The 19894-nt window shown below is 42.2% G+C and overlaps 2 protein-coding genes and 1 long non-coding RNA gene across 8 annotated transcripts in view; 1 reads left to right on the top strand and 2 right to left on the bottom strand.

Annotated features, from left to right (window-relative positions):
- Positions 1-5475, bottom strand: part of RIOX2 (ribosomal oxygenase 2) — a 19324-nt gene extending 13849 nt beyond the window's left edge. The window contains exons 1-4 of one of the 2 annotated variants that reach the window (XM_089512271.1): positions 5110-5475; positions 2244-2510; positions 975-1407; positions 74-193 (exon numbers count right to left, since the gene is read on the bottom strand). In XM_089512271.1, coding sequence (XP_089368397.1) covers positions 74-193; positions 975-1403 — 549 coding nt within the window. In that variant the 5' untranslated portion in view covers positions 1404-1407; positions 2244-2510; positions 5110-5475. The remainder of the gene's footprint in view (positions 1-73; positions 194-974; positions 1408-2243; positions 2511-5109) is intronic. The other variant, XM_089512270.1, reaches the window with a different exon arrangement.
- Positions 5028-19894, top strand: LOC149319733 (uncharacterized). Of its 3 annotated transcripts, none has more exons than XR_016280236.1 (4): positions 5028-5177; positions 12352-12459; positions 14792-14906; positions 19640-19894. It is a non-coding gene; the product is annotated as an uncharacterized LOC149319733 (long non-coding RNA). The 3 variants fall into 3 exon arrangements; XR_016280235.1 differs by having other exon boundaries at positions 12352-12991; XR_016280237.1 differs by lacking the exon at positions 5028-5177 and adding an exon at positions 6010-6247 and having other exon boundaries at positions 12352-12991.
- Positions 8827-19894, bottom strand: part of GABRR3 (gamma-aminobutyric acid type A receptor subunit rho3) — a 37005-nt gene continuing 25937 nt past the window's right edge. The window contains exons 7-9 of one of the 3 annotated variants that reach the window (XM_089512267.1): positions 19728-19880; positions 12334-12530; positions 8827-9898 (exon numbers count right to left, since the gene is read on the bottom strand). In XM_089512267.1, coding sequence (XP_089368393.1) covers positions 9596-9898; positions 12334-12530; positions 19728-19880 — 653 coding nt within the window. In that variant the 3' untranslated portion in view covers positions 8827-9595. The remainder of the gene's footprint in view (positions 9899-12333; positions 12531-19727; positions 19881-19894) is intronic. The other 2 variants (XM_089512268.1, XM_089512269.1) reach the window with 2 other exon arrangements.

Genomic DNA, 19894 nt, shown 5'->3' with positions numbered 1-19894 from the left:
GCCTTGGAGGCACACAAGGACAACCAACTCCTGAAAAGACTCAAGACCAGGAATCTTTTGTGATTGCTCTTACTTCGACATCATCGTAGTGTGGAGGCAGGCCTTGGGACCCTGGAGGAGTTATGTAAATATTAGATCCAACCAATGAACCAAAGAAGCATTCCAATTTCTCCTGTATTCTCCAGAGCTCATCCTTTGAAAAGGAAGGGGAACAGAGAGCAGAGAATGAGAATTAGTATGCCAAAGCTGCTGTCCTTTCTCCTCCTAGTCCCCCCACTCGTCATGTTTATATTCTACTCTTCCAAATACTCATCTCCACTGAAATAGGATGCCCAGATGACTACATAACTAAAGAGTCAAACAATAAAAAGTGCAACAATAAGGAAAGGGTGCCCGCTGCTGCACTAGTACATACATACATCTACTTTATTATGTGAAAATGTGTCAGCAAACTAGGCCCAAAGCAGGTAAAAATTAGGAATGCAAAAGATTCTAATTTGGCTCTTTCTTCAAACCAGCCAAAATCTAGCACCAGCAGTTTCAAATCTATACAACCAAACCATACACTGAAAAGGTCTGTAACCTGCAACCCTCAACCTGATGTCAAACATATGGTTCTAGTCACATTTTCCCCACAAAATTCTGTAAAGAAATATTACATTACCATTCAACAGAAACTGACCCCAAGGTTCAGTAAGCTAAAAGACAAGAAATAGCTTTATGCTAAGTAGGACTGATACAAACACATGATATAAAAACAAAGCAACCCATGGCATCTCGGTTTAGAAATGTCTCTGGACACCTTTAAATCCAGATCAGCAACAGCTGCATGTAGCACTAAACTCAGGCAGGAGATAAAGGCACGTGCAGTTCCACAACCTGTTCCCTAAATCCTTTTTAATTGTATGTCTATGTCAATCCAAGCTTACAACTGCAAAAGCAACCACAAACTACAGAAAACCAGTGGATCCTACCTTAAACCTCTGGGGCTGGTGAAACTGTATTGTTGCCTTTTTCTGATCAAAGTCCTTCTTCAGCTGTGCATAGCTGACTTTGCCATCTTTGTTAAAAACCTTCTTTTTTCCATTAATGCACTTGCAGACATTAATGTCCCGTCCATAGTATAAACCATGCTTGACTATGCCTTCCAAGTCAGTTAACTGAAAGAGTGATTGATAGTAGGATGCCACAGTGGGGTCATCTCTGTGAAGTATTAATGGCTTCTTCTCCCAGTATTCTTTAAAAAATTCATCTTGCTTCATAGGTGATAACAAACCCTCAAACACATTCTGTGGATGGTCACACTTCCACAGCAAAGGACAGATAGTTTCCACTTTGGCTTGTTTGCATGGTAAATGTTGTTCCTTCTCAGTTCCAGACCGTCTCTCTACTTTCTTGGACATAATCCTGTGTAAATAATGCAAGAAATTAACAGTGCAAAATAATCCCCACCCAAATTCAGTTAGACTTACTGTTAAGTGTGTTTAGTTCTGCAGCCTAATTTAGGAACATCCCATTGAACCCAGTGACACTTGCACCTCTGTAAACATGTTTAGAATCGGGCTGCATGACATACTAAGTATACTAAAGCTGCATTCCCACACCTGCCATAGTGGTTTAAGTATGAGACTGGAATTTGGGAGACTAGGACTTGTGAGTCTCATCTCAACTAAGACTTGAAGCTCAGTGGATGACCTCAGACCATTCCTTCCCAATGATCCATCTCATAGCACTATTGTAAGAATCATACCACTTCAAGCCCACTGGAGAAAAACTGGGATTCAAAAGTTAATTAATGTATGAATAACATGCAACATTTTATGGCAGTTAAATCCCATTCAAGTCAATGAGACTTATCTAGTGTACACACACACACACACACACACACACACACACACACACACGGGGTCAGACTGCACAGCTGCAATCCAAAGCACAGCGTATAAAAACTGCATCAGTGTGACACCAAATACGATTGTTTGAGGGTGAAAAGCAAGTCACTATGACTTTACCAGTTAAGCCAGAATTACCTTATTTGAAGTAATTAAAAGTATCAGAGAAGGCAGAGACCAAAAGGACTCAGGATCTATTCCCTCCCAATCATTCCCCAAATAAAAAAGTATACTGAATATTAAGACACTGTGAAATGTTCATGTATGATTCACAGTACTGGGCACTGTGTAGTGGCCAGTTTGCTACCATACGTTATTGTCTCTTAATATCTTTTCCTGCTACAGACTCACAGCTTGCCTTCTAGGTTTGAGAGGCAGGACTTGGGGGAAAGTGAATCTCTTCTCAGCAGATGAGGGTCACCTCAGCTCTTCAAGCCTCCATTATCAGATTGCATGCATGTTCGTTTTAAGACAAAGCTTTTAAAATGCTCTTCTGACTGGCTTCCTGAGATCCCATGACATTTTCTGTGACAATGGTAATTGCCTGATGTCCTCAATCCACCTTCCCATTCTCTCTACTGGGAGAACACCGCCTGCCTGTTAGGCAGCTAGTTTCAGCTTTAGCAGTGTCAGGAAAAAAAAAAAACAAATCATGTAAAATATTTTGATGTTTGGTTTTTGTTTTTAAAGAAGACACCATGGACAATATAAGAAGGAGCACAAAGATGTGATGAGTCTGTCACAATCATGCCATTTAACAACCAGGGCAGCCCTCTGGGCAAGGAAGGTAATTCATAAAACATTAGTGCTCTTTCCTGTCTGTTACATCTTAAACTAAATATTTTAATGGTTACCACTTTATGCCCCCCTGTGTTTAAAACTACTTAAGGAATGCAGGAGAAGAACAGCGCTAACAAGAACAGACAAATGCCTGGTAAGGAAGTTAGGCAAGGAGAAAGAGCAAGAATTTCTTCTTCACATACATTTGAGAGTTGTCAGATGAAACACTGAAAAGATAAAGATAAGCATCACAGACATACAGTATTTGGAAACTGGATGTTTCATTGTTTAGTATACACCAGTCTTTTAAAATAACTCTTGTCCAACAGCATTTCTTCTTGGCATTTCTATGGCACTTTAGTCTAGAAGTGATTCCTTATTTCACTAGGTGCATATCCCACCTTATATCTCACCCATCATGGGAGTAAGATAGCCACAGGGGCATTTCCATCCATCCACTGACCAGACAAGGAACAATTAAGGTCAACAAGATGTTCAGCCTTGTGCATGTAGTTTCTTACCAACAGCATCTTGGAAGATCTGTTGTTGACCCATATTACAGACAGGAAAGGTGTTTGCCAGAGACAAAGCAGCGGCAAGCTCACACTTGAGCAGAGATCTGAATCTAGGAATCAGTGAATACAAGACACTTTTATATCTGGAAGCTCACCACAAATACTAAAGGCCATGATACACATCTGAATGGAAATCCGAATCATTGCTTAGAGTGAATTGTCTACAGCCACATATATAAAAGGAAGAAAGCAGCTGAAGTCTGGAAAATCCTTGCTGGGACAGAAGTCCTTCACAGCCCCTGGTCTGGAAAAACCAGAGTTGACCAAAGATTTTCCCAACTGCATCCCTTCCTTTCCGCCATACACCAGAGAATTAACCTGAGAGATTTAATATTGTGTAGATAGTTTAATTCTATTTTTAATGTGTACATTTTGTAAGTTTTTAATTGTACAGTATTTTCTTTTAAATTGCAAATTGCTGAGTCTCAATTGGAGGGGGACAGGATAATGATGATGGCAGTGGTAGTAATAATATGCTGGTTATAATGGCATACTGGTTTGAGCATTGGACTATGACTGGAGATCAGGATTCAAACCCCTGCTCAGCCATGTAAACCCATTGGGTGACCTCCGACATCTCAAAGACTCTCAGTCTCAGAGGATGGCAACAGGAAACACCCTCTGAATAAATCTTGCCAAGAAAATGCTATGATAGGTTCACTTTAGGGTCGCCATAAGTCAGAAATGACCTGAAGGCACACAACAACAAATAACAGCATGCAAAGGGATCTTGCAGCATCTTTGAGACTAACTGTACCTTTGCATACTGATATTCCAGACTAACATGAATAAGTCTCTGGATGGTAATTCATGTAAAAGTCTAGAAAGTTTAGTCAAAAATTGATCCCAAAAACCTGAGTCGGGTTATCCACAGGTCAATGTAAGTATAGTCCTTTAACACTTATAAAAAAGGAACCATCCCCTGGTGAAAGGCAAGAGTGTCATCTGTCCCCAAAACACTGGCCTCCCTGTATTCTCATAAGAAGTATAAATCCATGCTCAGACTGATGTCCAACCCACAAGGCACCGCAAAATGGAGGATGTTCCAAAGCAACAGCTAAAGTCACTATTAGAAATATTGGGAGGGCATTTTGGAATCCCTCTTGGAGAGAAGGCTGGAATGGAGGGCCTGTCCTGGAAAAGGAGGACACTTGGGTCACCCTGACCAGGTGTCACAACCACAAAGGAGGGCCAGGCACCGCAAAAATATAGGACATGCTAGCAAGATGGTGGACATTCCCAAACAGAGGCCAAAGACACTCATAAGTATAAATCCATGCTCAAAATGGAGGGCTTTTTGGAATCCCTCCTGGAGAGAAGGCTGAAATGGAGGACGTGTCCAGGAAAAGGAGGACACTTGGTCACCCTGACCAGACTTCCTAACCAGAAAGGAGGACAAGGCGTCACAAAATCTAGGACATTCAAGAAAGAATAGAGGACATGACTAAATAAGAGCCATAACATGCTCAAAATGGGAGGGCATTTCTGGAGTTGCTCATGGCTGAAACGGTGGAGGACGTGTCCTGGAAAAGGAGGGCATGCTAGCAAGATGGAGGACAGACATTCCAAAACATGAAGCTAAAGGCACTCGTATCCATGCTCTAAAAACACTTCTAGAAACATCGATCCCTGCTCCTTAGCCATGCTCAGAATGGGAAGGCATTTCTGGCGTCCCTCCAGGAGAGAAAGCTGAAATGGAGGACGGTCCTGGAAAAGGAGGACCCTGGGCCTGGGGACTAGCCACGTTTCCAGCGTGGCTGCTGAGGGGAAGAGGGGGAGAGGGAGGGCTGCCGACCCAGCTCCGCCATTTAGGCATCCCAGCCTCTTCGGGGAAGGAGCGGGGCCTCCGTCGTCATACAGACCTTCCTCCGCTTCCTTAGGCCCCTCAGCGCCGGGGAGAAGGCCGAGAGGGCCGCCCTGGGAAGGCAAGGCAAGGCAAGGCAAGAAGGAGGAGGAGGAGGCAGAGGCGACGCCGTCCTTCCTTCCTTGCCTTTCCTTTCGGGGCGGACTTGTTGCTTTCGCCCGCCTCCCCGAATATGGCCGAGGCGGGGAAGGAAGGAAGGAAGTAGGGCTGCTTGGGGGCGGTGGAATGGGAATAGCCGCCTCTGAAGCAGCCTCGGCGGCGGTGGGGCAACAGGCGGGCGGCCTCTCCTCCTCCCTCAGCCGAGGCCGCCGGGGAAGAAGGCAACTGCTCGGCCCCGCAAAAGGGGGAAGTATAATAATGGACGTTTGAAAACACACTCCTAGGAATGCAGACTTCGTCCTAGTCAGGCGCAGAATGGAGGACGTTCAAGAACAAAGTGACAAAGATAAGAGCCAGAAACACCCTCAGAGAGAAATGTACATTCATTCCAGCCAGGCTCCAAAGAAAGTTTAGAAACCAAAGCTAAAAGCACAGCAGAGGAATTTCTATTCCTGTTAGTCAGGCTCAAAATGGAGGACGTGAATCAAGAGGAAAAGTGTAGCGAGTGGCCAAAGAAAAGTGTCTAAACACTCATAAGGATGTCGTGGGCTCAATTGCTGATGCTTGGTCAGGTTCAAAAGGGGAGGACATGTCAAAGGAAAGCTTACAATTCCCAGCAGGATCCCCTATAATAACTCAGCCTGGGGAGGGGTCTCAGACTGGGTTATTATTTCTGCAGTGGGTTTTGGACCAAGGTTAGCTCCTTCGCAGGCCTACGTTTGGTCAACTTCTTGTTCTGGGTTAAGATGGTAAATGTAAGGATATTCACATAGATAGGCACTGCTTTATGGATCTTTAATTTACCTTGGTAATTTTGCCTCTGCCCCTTTTGTTTGGATGCTGAAAACGGTTTTCCAAACTCTCAACTGAAGTTTTCGGTTCTTGCAATGCTAGGAAAATGGGAACTGCATTCCTTCATCTCTGGTTAATGTTTCAACTACCTAGTTGCCTCCTTTTTCCAGTAAATCAAGTCAGGCCTGTAGAAATTTGGATCAGAAGGGACAAAAGCTAAAGGAGCATTAAAATTAATATAAAACGTAAGCATCTGAGCATCAATAGTCTTGCACCAAAGCGATTTGAACCATTTCCAATTTGGTTTTGAGTATGTGCCTTATGACTGCAAATCTGGGTACTTTTCCATCTTGCAGACTTCTACAGCGCACAGGTCAGGCATTTTTACATCAGAAATTCACAACTTTGTCAGAAGTTGGATTAAATACTTGTATTGTTGAAACCATTCATCCTGAGACATGGCAGTTGTGATGCGCTTTACATTAGCTGCACCACAGCTGTCCTGATGAACATCTAACATAATAATCCACCTTTAAGGGCCTAAGTGCCACAAAAACTGAGGAAACAATTCAGAGCCATATTAAAAATGATCTTTTACTGAAGTGGGCGGCTAACAAAATATTACAGGGAGAATCAGAATTTAAACAACAGTCAGTGTAAACACCTGAAACTTTCCTCATAGAGAAATATACACCTTAGAAAATGACTTTTTTAAAAAACCACTTCATTTTAACCTGCTACTGGCCATATGATTGTGGTATTTTTATCAGCAAATATTTCCATATTATATTGCAACTCAAATTGCAAAATTATAAAATGTAAATCAAAAACCTGCAAACTACAAACCATTTTTTCTTGAGTAGTGCCTTTACAATGAATGGGAGCGCTAGTGCTTTGTGATTATGGTGACTGTAACCAATAATAAATAAGAAAGCCACAATTAGTTTGTGAAAATTTGTTGTTTAAAATAAAAGTAAGATTAATACCCTACAAAGGGTCTTTCACTTTCCTTCCAAGCAGTTTTCAAAGAGGTGTTAAAACAAAGGTAGAGGTTCACACAATATATGGAAATAGGGAGAAATAGGGCAAAATCGGGATTTAAACAGCCAATTATTCCATGCAAAACACGTTATCGCATTTAAAATTTTCACACGTCGCTATTAAAGAGACAATAAAGAGGCCATAAAGAAGCAATAAATTTTCTGGAAATCCCAAAAATGATTTGTTGCTGTTTATGGCCTCTTTAACAGCAATGTGTCTGAAAATCTTGAATGTGATATTGTATTTTACACAGCATAATCGGCTGTTTAAACCCCCAATTTTCCCCGTGTGATAAGTCCTCTGACTGTACAAGTGGGATTCAAATTAACCACTGGTGCTCTTTTCTTTCCTGCTCTTAGGACTTTATCACATGGGGTAAATCGGGGGTTTAAACAGCCAATTATCCCATGAAAAACACGATATCGCACTTAAGATTGTCAGACACATCGCTGTTAAAGAGGCAATAAAGAGGCCTTAAAGAAACAATAAAGAGCAAAAAATCATTTTTGGGATTTCTCCATGAATGATTTGTTGCTGTCTATTGTCTCTTTATGGCCTCTTTATTGTCTGTTTAATAGCAACGTCATGTGAAAATCTTAAATGCGATATTGCGGTTTGCACTGGATAATCAGCTGTTTACACCCCAATTTTGCCCTATTTCCCCCGTGAGATAAAGCCCTTAGTCCTACAGCACTGGATGAGTGCAGCCTCCTTAACAACCTTTTTAAAAGTAGTGACCTATCCCTAGAGGACATTAACCCAACTTGTATCATAATAGGGAAATAGTCAGCCTTTCTCTTTCAGGCCAAAAATAGCTGGTTGTGTGCAAGAGATTTAGAGTGAGGAAAGGGCCAGATGAAAAAGTACTGAACAGCTTCTATGTCCCCTTGCCAGCCTTCAAACAAAGACATTGCTTTCCAAGGCTCTTATTGTTTGGATGGGGAAAAATGCATGCAACCGTGGGCCACATCTAGGTTCAGTGAAATCTGGGCAAATTTGTATAGTAATATATCCCTGAAACTATTGAAGATTATTTTTCAATACATATGAATAGGATTATGGTATAAAGATACTGGTTTTGTCTGCCAGCATTTAAAAAAAAAATCCAGAGATGTGGTATTAATTTAAATTAGCTTGCGTTAATTAACAGCATTACCCTTTTGGACAAGTTAGCACTTTTTTATATTTTACATATTTCTTCCCTGTTGTGACTCAAAGGAGATGGGAACCTTCACTTAAAACATTTGCTCTTTAGTTATTCCACAATGAGCCAAATGGCTGAGTGGAATGACAGCCACACCAGGCCTAAACTCATGCACACATATACAAATTCAGGGGCAAATCAGATTTTATGCAAGAGATTTGTTGCTCCTGCTTTTAAACAAGTTCAATGGAAAGAGTGAAAAGGGGTGATTAGACTGTGGTTAGTATGGAAGACTGCCCACAAGTCCCTGCTGCCAATTTCCTGGTCTGAGGTGCTCCATACCTGGCCCTTGCATGCCCAGTGTGAACTCAAGGGAGACATACCACATCATGGATAAAACATGGGAAGCAAGTTATGCACCTCTCCTACAGTACAGTGACCCCCCAATATGGATAACCTGATATATTAATACATTTTTAAAAGATACACAGTAGCTTCATTGTTAGAAATTCCAGCATCAGGTGTGAGTTTGATCATAGTCAGCTTCCTTCTTAAATATTTAAGTAATATTTAGATTTAGAAGTCTTTAAATAAAGAAAAGTGGAATTCTATCCTTGGTGATAACCCAAAGAGCAATAATAAATATCACCATAATTTATTCATATAGCGCCATTACTGTACATGGCATTTACAGGTAAAAGAACAACAAAAACAATTCCCTGCCTTCAGGCTTACAATATAATTAAGACATGATACAAAAGGAAAAGGGGTAGCAGTGGGCAAAGGGATTATGTCCAGCAAATATTGCCTCTTCTTCTCGCTCTTCCAGGCCAGGACAATGGCATTTGCGATGGAGGGAGGACCTTTCATCTGCTTCTGGACCTAGGCATGATGGAATGCAATATACTAAGTAAAGTGGGGGAGGTATTACTTGCAAGAAAAATTCTGTTTATATGGATCATGATAAGGGGCAATGGAGATGGATAAGTAGAGGAGGGAGGATGTGCTATGGCATGCTTCAAACTAGTGGTCATTTTTAACAGCTTTAAAATCGTTCTGTAACCTAAACGACAGCATGGAAGGAGCCACAACTGCCAGTCCTATATGTGATACAGAAGAAGTGTCATGGTGATACCATGAAAGCCAATTAAAATCACCCATCATTGAGAAATAAAATTACAAGAAACACATTAAAAACCCAAGTGCTACTGGATCTTAGTTAACAGTGCCTTTTTCCCCCCAGTCAGGAGATGAAATTGTCTGTTCATTTGTTCATTACCAGAATATTGTCTTCAGACTCTGAGATGTCACATATTGATCTGATTCTTTATTGATTATGGCTTGCAGAGGCATTAGCTGTGTGTATGCTTCTGATGCAAGATGAAAAATACCTTATAGTTCTCGTCATTCATATATACAAGCCCCAGTAAAAAAAGTTGAATACAATATATACAGTAGGAAATATAATCCTTGAATATGTGTCAATGACATGGTTGTTCTGCAAAATAATTCTGCCCACGTTCCCTCTTAAGGATCTTTTCCTTTTTATGCGAGTTGTATCTACATTAGCAATACTGAGTGCGCGGTCTCGTGCACAGCTCTCTGTGGAATTAACTGAAAAAGTTGTCAGGTCGATGTCAGTGTCCGTGTCGTGATAGCAGCCATCAAACGCCATTGCCTGCACTACATCAATGTTATACAGTCCAGCAGCCTAGGAGCAAAACATTATTATTAGTTGAATAACATGATGGAAAACCTGTTACTCACATAAGATCTTTGTAACAGAGCCATTCAGTTATATCTTAGTACATAATTGAAGAAAAAGAAAACGTTTCCCTGTTTAGAATAGCCTAACTGAAGACTTATCAACAGGGTGGTCATTTGCACCAACTAAACTGCATCTATTTTGAACGTTGTTTATGTAGGATAGAAAACAGAGGAATCACTTTTAAAATTAATTTACATTCTAAGGTTAAAAACTAAAAAGTATTCTGGTTCCTTAAAGACTGAACAAGTTGTGTTATAGTGTGTGCTTTCATATAGAACTAGCCTTGGACAATTTGCTGCCTGAGGCAAAAGACAAAATAGCACATGCGTGTAGATGCATACACATCACATATATACACACTCTATATTCCCCGTACAGAAACCAACTGGATTGGGGTGTGTGTGTGTGTGAATCTTACTTCAACAATGATAACCACCAGATCTGAGGGCAGCACACTAATCCTTGTCACCCAACTCTGTATTTCAAGGGCAATAAAAGGCTGGAGTGTAGCTACTGCTTTCTTGCCATATTTGCCATCTTAGGTAGGCCTTATGATAGGGCCAGCTCTGATTTCCTACAGTTCAATCTACTTCATCAAATGTACACTTTATGCATCTGATCTCCATGAAAGTTTATACCAGGGGTAGGCAATCTTTTTGAGCCGGGGGCCGGGTTGCTGTCCCTCAGACAACTGGGGGGCCGAAGCCAATAAATAAATAAATAAATAAGAAATCTTTAAAAAATTAATTAAATAAATAAACCGGGACAAATGTAGGACAACATTTTCAAATGGTGGATACTTTTTTTAAAAAAGTGGAGGACACGCAAAAAAATTTGCTGATTTTTTTAAAAATGTTAATATAAATGCATGTTTCTGAGGCGTCTATAGACAATTGCCCCCCTTGCCCCTGTGCGCGAGAGGCCAAAGGCCCCGGCGGCAATCGGCGGCAGGACCGGGCTGGGGCCGGTCCCAAGGCCTCGCCGGGCCGCATCCAGCCCGCGGGCCGCAGGTTGCCTACCCCTGGTTTATACCATAAGAACTTGTAAGAAGATTTTTGGTAGTTTTTGATGCGAAAAATTGACAAGGCTATCTCCCATGGAAATTCTAATCTGAATCTAATCTTTCATTCAAATTGCAGTGACATAACTACAACTATACCATAATTAGACTAGAACCTTTGGAAACAATAGAACTTCTGTAGGTTTCCTCTAAAAATGACAAATGAGCTGTATAGACCAGCCAAAAGGACCAGCATCAAGGTGGAATGGGGGCATGGCGACTGCACACTGCCCACCCCGACTCCACCCCCAAACTGCTGGGAAGCCATCGGGCTGACCAGACTGCAGGTGGATTCATGGCATTTCTTCGGCGCAGCATTTAGACACACTGCGCCAATGAAACACAGTAAAAACACTGCCACCACAGCAAGGGTGACTTTTTTCCACTCCCCAGAGGAGTGGCATTTTGCTGCTTCTTTTCGAGGCAGAAAAATGCCGGATCGGGGTTGTGGCATGCAGTTGCTGCAGCCCTGATCCAGTGAGCAAAGGGGCGATGGCAAGCCACTCCATTGGAGCCATCTGTACACCCCTAAATGTGGTACCAATCCATAGGAACTATGTATCTTCTGATAAAACAATTGGAGCGAAGAGAAATAATTGCAAGATACTTCCCTTTCGGGGTGGGGTGGGGGGGAGATCAAAGAATGCGTATGAAAGGTCACTTCTCATTTGTCATCCTTCTAGAACAATGAGCAAATAAGGAACTAACAGTTGCTTACACTAGATCTATCTATGTTCTTTTGCTGCAGACACCAGATGGTCTTTCCTTCATTTACCTGTAATATGTTCACGTTTGCTTCTGCTGTGCAAGTTCAGAAAGAGGTGAATGAAACATGATAGATCAATGCTACAAAAGCTAGAAACACATCTTTGTGGCTTAGTGTGAGGTATCAGCTGATTCCAGAGTCTTCAAAATCCAATCATCTGTTGAAGGTGTTTCCATACTTTTCCACTTTTGCACATAGGTTAATCTGGCCACTATAATCAGATACTGTAATAGCTTTTCATATGTCTTTAGTGTTCTATCCTCTCCAGTCAATCCCAGTAAATAAAATTTGGCTTTAATACTATTTTTGTTAAATATACTCTCTATTGTCTCTGACCCTGTTTCCAATATTTTGGAAACATGTCCACCATATATGATAATACTGTATGTTTCTATTTGTGATGTACATATTTGTGATGAGATTTCCTGCATGGCAGGGGGTTGGACTGGATGTCCCTTGTGGTCTCTTCCAACCATATGATTCTATGATTCTATGAAATTTAAAAATAATTTTAAATTGTCAGGTAAAATGAAGAAACACACAAATGCATACCTTCCCTCTCTTTTTCAGCTGTTTCCGTTCTTCAACTGTGGTGAGATAATTTACAGCTGCATATTCAATGACCGAGAGGAAGACAAAGAGAAAACTGATCCATAAGTATATATCCACGGCTTTTATGTAAGACACCTGAGGCATTGAGGCACTTACTCCTGTGATTATGGTTGACATTGTCAGCACAGTAGTTATACCTGCCAAAAGGGAGGAAAAGGGGCAATATCAGCATGTTCTTGTACTTTGCTAAAATATGTACAGTAATACCAGATGATAAAATGGCTAGTGGTTTTTTTCCACTGTCAAAAAAGACTGAAAGGATCAGAAAAAAACCCTAATATAGGCCTCAAACAGACAGCCCAAAAGGGCCACCATCAGGCCGCATTGTGGGCGTGATATTCGGATGATGCACACCCCAAATGTGATTGGAAGCCACCATAGGTGCAGCCCTTTCTCGAACCAGCTCTGTAAGGAGCGACTAAATACCGACTCTTTATGGCGCCCGGTTTAGGACAGCTCCCATGGTTCTGGGGCAAAAAACGGTAGTGAGGGCCTGGCATGGACCTTTTGCGGCATCTGCTTCACTCCTCAGACTCCCTTGATTTGTGATATTATTGCCAGATTTCAACCAGTGAACAAGGATCAGTAGCAGTGTAAGGTTAGTAAGACTCCAAGCCTTTTGTGTGTTTTTTACTTTGAATGTGGCCAGAGGATTAGCTCCACCTTTCTCTTTTAAATGCTCAGGACTCCACAAATGGGTTCTAGGACAGATCAAGCCTGAACTCTCCTTGGAAGCCAAGATGACTAAATTGAGGCAGTCGTACTTTGGCCATATCATGAGAAGACATGATTCATTGGAAAAGGCAATAATGTTAAGAAAGGTAGAAGGCAGTAGAAAGAGAGGAAGACTGCACACCAGATGGTTAGACTTAACCAGAGAGGCCACGGGTCTGAGCCTACAGAACCTGAGCAGAGAGGTAGAGGATAAGGGGTCTTGGAGATGTCCCAGTGGATCACCATCAAGAGTCTAAAAGATCTTATCCAGTGGATTATTTAACTTTGCAGACAAACTTAGAGAGAATTGAAATGTGAAGCCCAGACTAGCTTGCATTTTTCACATTTATTTTAAGATAAAATTTTGGACAGCCTATTAGATAAAATTTCCCTACCTTTTGGTAGGGGTCTTGCTTGTATCTCCTATAAAACTCATTTTTTTTCTTTAAGACCTCTTCAGTATCATTAGTATACCTTTTCAGCTTGAAAAGTGTGGTTGTTTAATACAATTGTGTGGTCCTCAAAGTGCTGAACTAGAATTCCTTTGCTTTTTTGCCACTGACTATGTCAGAAAGCTTCTGAAGGCGTAGCCCAGCATTTGGAGGAACACACAAATCCTATTCCTGCTTCAACAGACATTTTAACAAATTGAATTTTGTTTCTTTTTCCCCTCAACCTACAGCTCTCAAGGGTATCCCTTCAGTAAGAAGCAAGATACCACATATTCAGTTTCTGGGAACATTGCTTTGCTAATCAGGATGAGTAATGGGAAATAAAGCATTTTCTTTAAAATCTTTCTAGCAATTAAACCTTGCCTGATTCCAGGAGCAGCTATGTCATAGCAGTGGTCCCTAGGACAGAGCATTAATATCCATTAACCACTATGCTTTTTGACATTAGCTATATTGATCCTTGCGGAACTGGGAGGGGTAAGGGAAGAAGAGGATAAAACAGTATACACTGACAAAATTAATAATTTAAGAAAGCATGTATTATTTGTTGGGTTGATAAAAAAAAAAGTAGCCTTGTATCTTAAACATGCCTTTTGGGGGTGGTGGAGAAGGACTGCTGCCTTTCCTGTGATGATAACAGTGAAATGTCCACCAGATGATGGTGCACAATCCTCCTCCCCAATTTTCCTTAATGAAAATCCCACCCCATAACTCCTCTTTGCTCCAGAAGTGGGGCAGCATTTGCATTGATAGGAGCTTACGTCTCAATATACAAAAACAAAATCAATGACACCAAAAGAAACAATTTCTTTTGAAGCCCTTTTAAAGGAACCCTGGTGGTGCAGTGGTTAAATGCCTGTACTGCAGCCAGCCAGGAGTTCCTGATCAACTCAGCCTGGTATCCTTCCGTAGGTCACTAATGAATACCCAGCTTGTTGGGGGAAATTAGCTAACACTTTGTAAACTACTTAGTACACTGATAAGCATTATAAAAATGCACTTGCTATTGGCATTGCTGGTGTAGTATGGGTACAGACAATAATTAATCCCCTCCAACTAAGATTACGTATGGTAGTTAGGATAATTACTTGAAGGTTTCTTAACATGGACTGTTTTAGATTTGTAAGCCGCTTTGAGTCCCTGTACTGGGTGGAAGGTGGGATATAAATAAGCATCATCACCATCATCATCTGGGCCTATAAGATACCTTATAGCCTGAACTTCTTACTCAGGAATATGGAACCTGTGGCCCTTCCAGATGCTGCTGGACTGCAATGACCATCATTCCTGACTTCATACCATACTGGCTGGAGCTGATGAGTGGCTGCATTCTAATAGCATCTAGAGGTACAGAGATTTCCCACCTATGTTTTAAAACTTCCAAAGTTGCCTCTCTTTTTGTGTATAGCAAGACATTTACATAGGTATGACTACCTGTATCTATTGCCCTCAAGTCCATAATACTACATATATTTACAACAATGGCAAACCTCCTCTGAACAAATCTTGCCAAGCAAACCCCATGGTAAGTTCGCCTTAGTTGTGTGCTGGGAACAACTTGAAGGCACACAACAACAAACAGCAAGTAAACTGTAGTTTCCTACCAAGCCCCAAATTCTATATGATAAAAGCTCTGCCTGCCTACAAATGTGATTACTTCTCATCATCTCAGAGATGACGTCTGGGTCAAACATTATAATAATAATAATAATAATAATATGTTTTATTTATAGACCGCTATTCCGCAATGATCATAGCGGTGTACAGTAAAAATTGAATACAATACAAATATAAGGTGACAATTAAAGGCGGGAGAAGTCTCGTCCTTCAGGCAGTCCCTGATGTTGCTGGTCTGCCTGATGGCTCCCTCTGAGGCCGAGATGACAGTTGAGGAGGGAGGGGCCTCTTCCTTCAGGCAGTCCCTGATGTTGCTGGTCTGCCTGATGGCTCCCTCTGAGGCCAAGATGACAGTTGAGGAGGGAGGGGCCTCTTCCTTCAGGCAGTCCAAGATGTTGCTGGTCTGCCTGATGGCTCCCTCTGAGGCCAAGATGACAGTTGAGGAGGGAGGGGCCTCTTCCTTCAGGCAGTCCAAGATGTTGCTGGGTCTGCCTGATGGCTCCCTCTGAGGCCAAGATGACAGTTGAGGAGGGAGGGGCCTCTTCCTTCAGGCAGTCCAAGATGTTGCTGGTCTGCCTGATGGCTCCCTCTGAGGCCAAGATGACAGTTGAGGAGGGAGGGGCCTCTTCCTTCAGGCAGTCCAAGATGTTGCTGGGTCTGCCTGATGGCTCCCTCTGAGGCCGAGATGACAGTTGAGGAGGGAGGGGCCTCTTCCTTCAGGCAGTCCCTGATGTTGCTGGGTCTGCCTGATGGCTCCCTCTGAGGCCGAGATGACAGTTGAGGAGGGAGGGGCCTCTTCCTTCAGGCAGTCCCTGATGTTGCTGGTCTGCCTGATGGCTCCCTCTGAGGCCGAGATGACAGTTGAGGAGGGAGGGGCCTCTTCCTTCAGGCAGTCCAAGATGTTGCTGGTCTGCCTGATGGCTCCCTCTGAGGCCAAGATGACAGTTGAGGAGGGAGGGGCCTCTTCCTTCAGGCAGTCCAAGATGTTGCTGGTCTGCCTGATGGCTCCCTCTGAGGCCAAGATGACAGTTGAGGAGGGAGGGGCCTCTTCCTTCAGGCAGTCCAAGATGTTGCTGGTCTGCCTGATGGCTCCCTCTGAGATTCAGTCAGCCCTTCTTATACACGGATTTTTTATATACGGATTCAAGCATCCATGGTTTGAAAATGTTCAAAAAAAGTATAAATTTCAAATATCAAACTTGATTTTCCATTTTTATAAGGGACATCATTTTGCTATGTCATTATATTTAATGGGACTTGAGCATCCATGGATTTTGTTATCCACAGGGAATCTTGGAACCAAACCCCAGTGTATAACAAGGGTCCACTGTATGTTCAGCTCATCCCTGCCTTGAGATACTATGCCTTTCTTTAGTCCACCCTAGGGGTGTTGTTTCAAAGTATGATATCAATTGAAAGAACCAAGGCTGGAAAACAGAGGTACAGGAAAATGCAAAGAAAATGTACAAATATGTAATCGTATAAGTATGTACCTGCAACAGAACTTTCCTAACAAATATGTACCATTAATCATGTTGCCTGCCCTTGAGTAGCAGGACTTCTTTTTCCAAAAATAGTGCAAGGGGAGATCTTGATTGGGAGCCTAGTATGGAAAAGGGATTTAGGTCTATTGCCTTCTGTTAGGATCCCATCCAGATTTGAGGTTCCTATATAATTTTCTTAGGAACAGGAATATTATTCCTCATGCAAAATGCAGACATTTCCCCTGCCCAGTTTGAGTCAGGAATGTTATGGGACAAAGATTTTAGCCTCCATGCTAAAGTCATCTCATTCCTCCCCTGGCTGTGGTTCATATCTGAAAGAAAAATCCTGCACTTAAGGTCAAATGCCTTACGATCTTAGGCCATTTGGCCCTCTGTCTAGTACTGCACAGGATCACTTCTCCACATATACTGTAATTTAAAGATTATTATTTCGGAATGGGTTTAGATTTGCACTGACTGCCTACTAACCTTATTTTTCATTCATGCAAGTCAGTTCTGTTCACAGATATACATACCTGCATGTTTCATTTGGCCTTGGTGGGTATCAGTAAAAAAACACAGGGAAAAAAGAGCTGATTGTTGTTGCAAAGCATGTTATCATCTGGCACTAGCAGGGGTGTAGTTAGTGGGGGCAAAATGAGGGCATTGTACTCCCAAGTAACCCCCCCCCTCAAATGTTTCTTCAGTCCCAAAAATTCTAGCATTGCAGAGAGTGAGATACTGAAAATGATTTACACATCATACAGTTATAGTTGCTGAGTTTGCATTCCTTTGGTAACTCTTATTGTTGTTGTTGTTATTGTGTGTTGTCAAGTCATTTGTGACTTATGGCAACTCTGAAGTAAATATGTCACAGGGTTTTCTTATCAATATTTGTTCAGAGAGGGGTTTGCCCTTGCCATCCACTGAGGTTGAGTGAGTGTGACTTGCCCAAGGCCATCCATTGAATTTCCATATCTGAGTGGACATTTGAACCCTGGTCTCCAGATTCATAGTCCATCACTAAAAACTACTACATCACACTGGCTAACTCTGCATGCCCCTTTTCTTTGGATAGCTAAAGTGTACAGTATTTATTTCTAAATGCTCAACTGAAGTTTTAAGTTACTACAAATGCTAGAAATTTCATTGGGGAGAAAATTTTTATGGGGAGGGGACAATCCCTCATGTTGATTCCTCCATAACTACATCGCTATGCACTAGCCAAGGCCATGATGAGTCAAGCTTAAATCTAAGTCCAGACAGCTTGGGAGGGGGGGATAGTAAGAAGGAGAAACAAGCTAGGAAGGGCTAATGTACAGTTGAGTTGCAGTCCAAAAATGTAACTTTTCCAAGCTCTGAGTATCAAACCCAAGAATGCTAAAGGTAAAGGTACAGGTTTCCCCTTTGACAAGGTTCTCCTATCATGTCTGACTGTAGGGGGTCAGCACGATCAGACAACTCTGTGGTCATGTGGCCAGCATGACTGCACAGAATACTGTTGCCTTCCCACTGAAGTGGTCCCTATGTATCTACTTGCACTTTTACATGCTTTCATGTAATTGCTAGGTTGCTAGGCTGGCAGAAGCTGGGACTAGTGATGGGAGCTCACCCCATCACATGGCACTTGGGTTTCAGACTGCTGACAGAGTCAGTATCCTAAGTGCTGAGCTGTTGTCCCAAGCAATGCTACCTGATGGAATTCTGGCAGATGCAGTCCCAAGAAATAACTTCCCAGTTGTGCTACTTTAGCCATGGCAGTTTACAGACCTCCCCAAAAGGGTGGTCTGCCGCTGCCTCCATTTCCGCCACCGGGAAGCCTCAGCCTCCAAACGGGGAGCCTTCCCGGTGGCAGAAAAAGAAGCCGCAAAAGGCGGCTTCTTTTTGCGTTGCGCTTGCGACACACAAGTGCGCAAATGGTGCACTTGTGACATCGCAAGTGCAGGGGGACGTGCGGATGCTATGCATCTGGCACGTCAAAATGGCGGTGCCCATGTGCATAGGGTGCTGCCATTTTTATGCCCCCATCATGTGCTAGGGGTGAGGCCAGTATGGACGCTAGGTCCTCAGCCAACCCCTAGCACGTGACGGGGGCGTATTAAAGGCCTGTCTAGAACGGGCCCATGACACCTATATGGGACTTTCAAATTCAAAGGCACTCCTTAGAATTGCAAATGCGGAGGATAAGGTGTGTGTGTGCTGCTATTGCCTTCATATCCTGATAGTAAACTTCCCAGAGGAATACTGTCAGCCTCTGAGAGGAATCCTGAACTAGATGGACATCTTGGTCTGATCCAGGATTTTTAATATTTATGCTAGGTCTGGCCTATCCATGGGCTCTTTCGTACCTTTCAGTTTCAGGGCAATTCTTTCACACTGCTGTTTCTTTGTCTGCAGGTAGGCACACTGATCTAAATCGCCTAGCTCCCAATGACAAAGTTCCCTATTACTGACATCTCGTCATACATACCGATGCATGTGGACACAGTCTAGCAGAGCTTGGAAAAGTTACATTTTTGACTATCACTAACACAACCCACTAACCACACTGCAGTCCAAAAAGTAACTGCCCAGCGCTGCTGCATATAAATATGCCAGCCAGTTCATACACATAGAATTGGTCATTTATATTTGGTAAATGTTCATTTAACTCCACCTTTATTAACAATCTGCTTTCCAATGCTCTGGTGTCACTTATGGCTAAGCTAATAGACATTGGGTTTATTGACCAGGTCAGCCACTACTTTCAAGCAGGGCAAAAGTGACTTTACAATACATTACTTTTGTGGCAGATAACGTCAAATAGAAATGGTGAGTTAATTAAACCTACAGATAGTTCATCCCCTCCTTCTTCTACTGTTGCATTTCACAACCCTTGTGGTATCATATGAAAAAGCAAAGAGGAATTTAAGTTTGTTTTACCATTAATGAAAGAAGTGTAAAGACAATGTAAGATAATATTTACATATTTATCTACAGATGAATCTTGTCAGCCACTGTACAGCTTCTGCAAGCTAACTACAAAGTCAATACAACCACAGCAAAATATTTTCAGAAGAAAGCGTACCTAGTGATACTCTTGCAGGAACAGCTCTTCGATCAATCCAAAATGAAACCCACGACAGCATCACCATCAGCATAGATGGGAAATAGGATTGCAGCACAAAAAAGAAAATATGCCTCCTCAAAGCAAAATTGATAAACAGGCGATTGTACCAACCTAGAATAAACAGA

Source organism: Sceloporus occidentalis, unplaced genomic scaffold (genome assembly GCF_023333645.1).
Source record: "Sceloporus occidentalis isolate IW3139 unplaced genomic scaffold, rSceOcc1.0.p SCAF_2, whole genome shotgun sequence".
Lineage (NCBI taxonomy): Eukaryota > Metazoa > Chordata > Lepidosauria > Squamata > Phrynosomatidae > Sceloporus > Sceloporus occidentalis.
The sequence above is the reverse complement of the archived record's forward strand: the minus strand, read 5'-3'. Positions and strand labels throughout refer to the sequence as shown.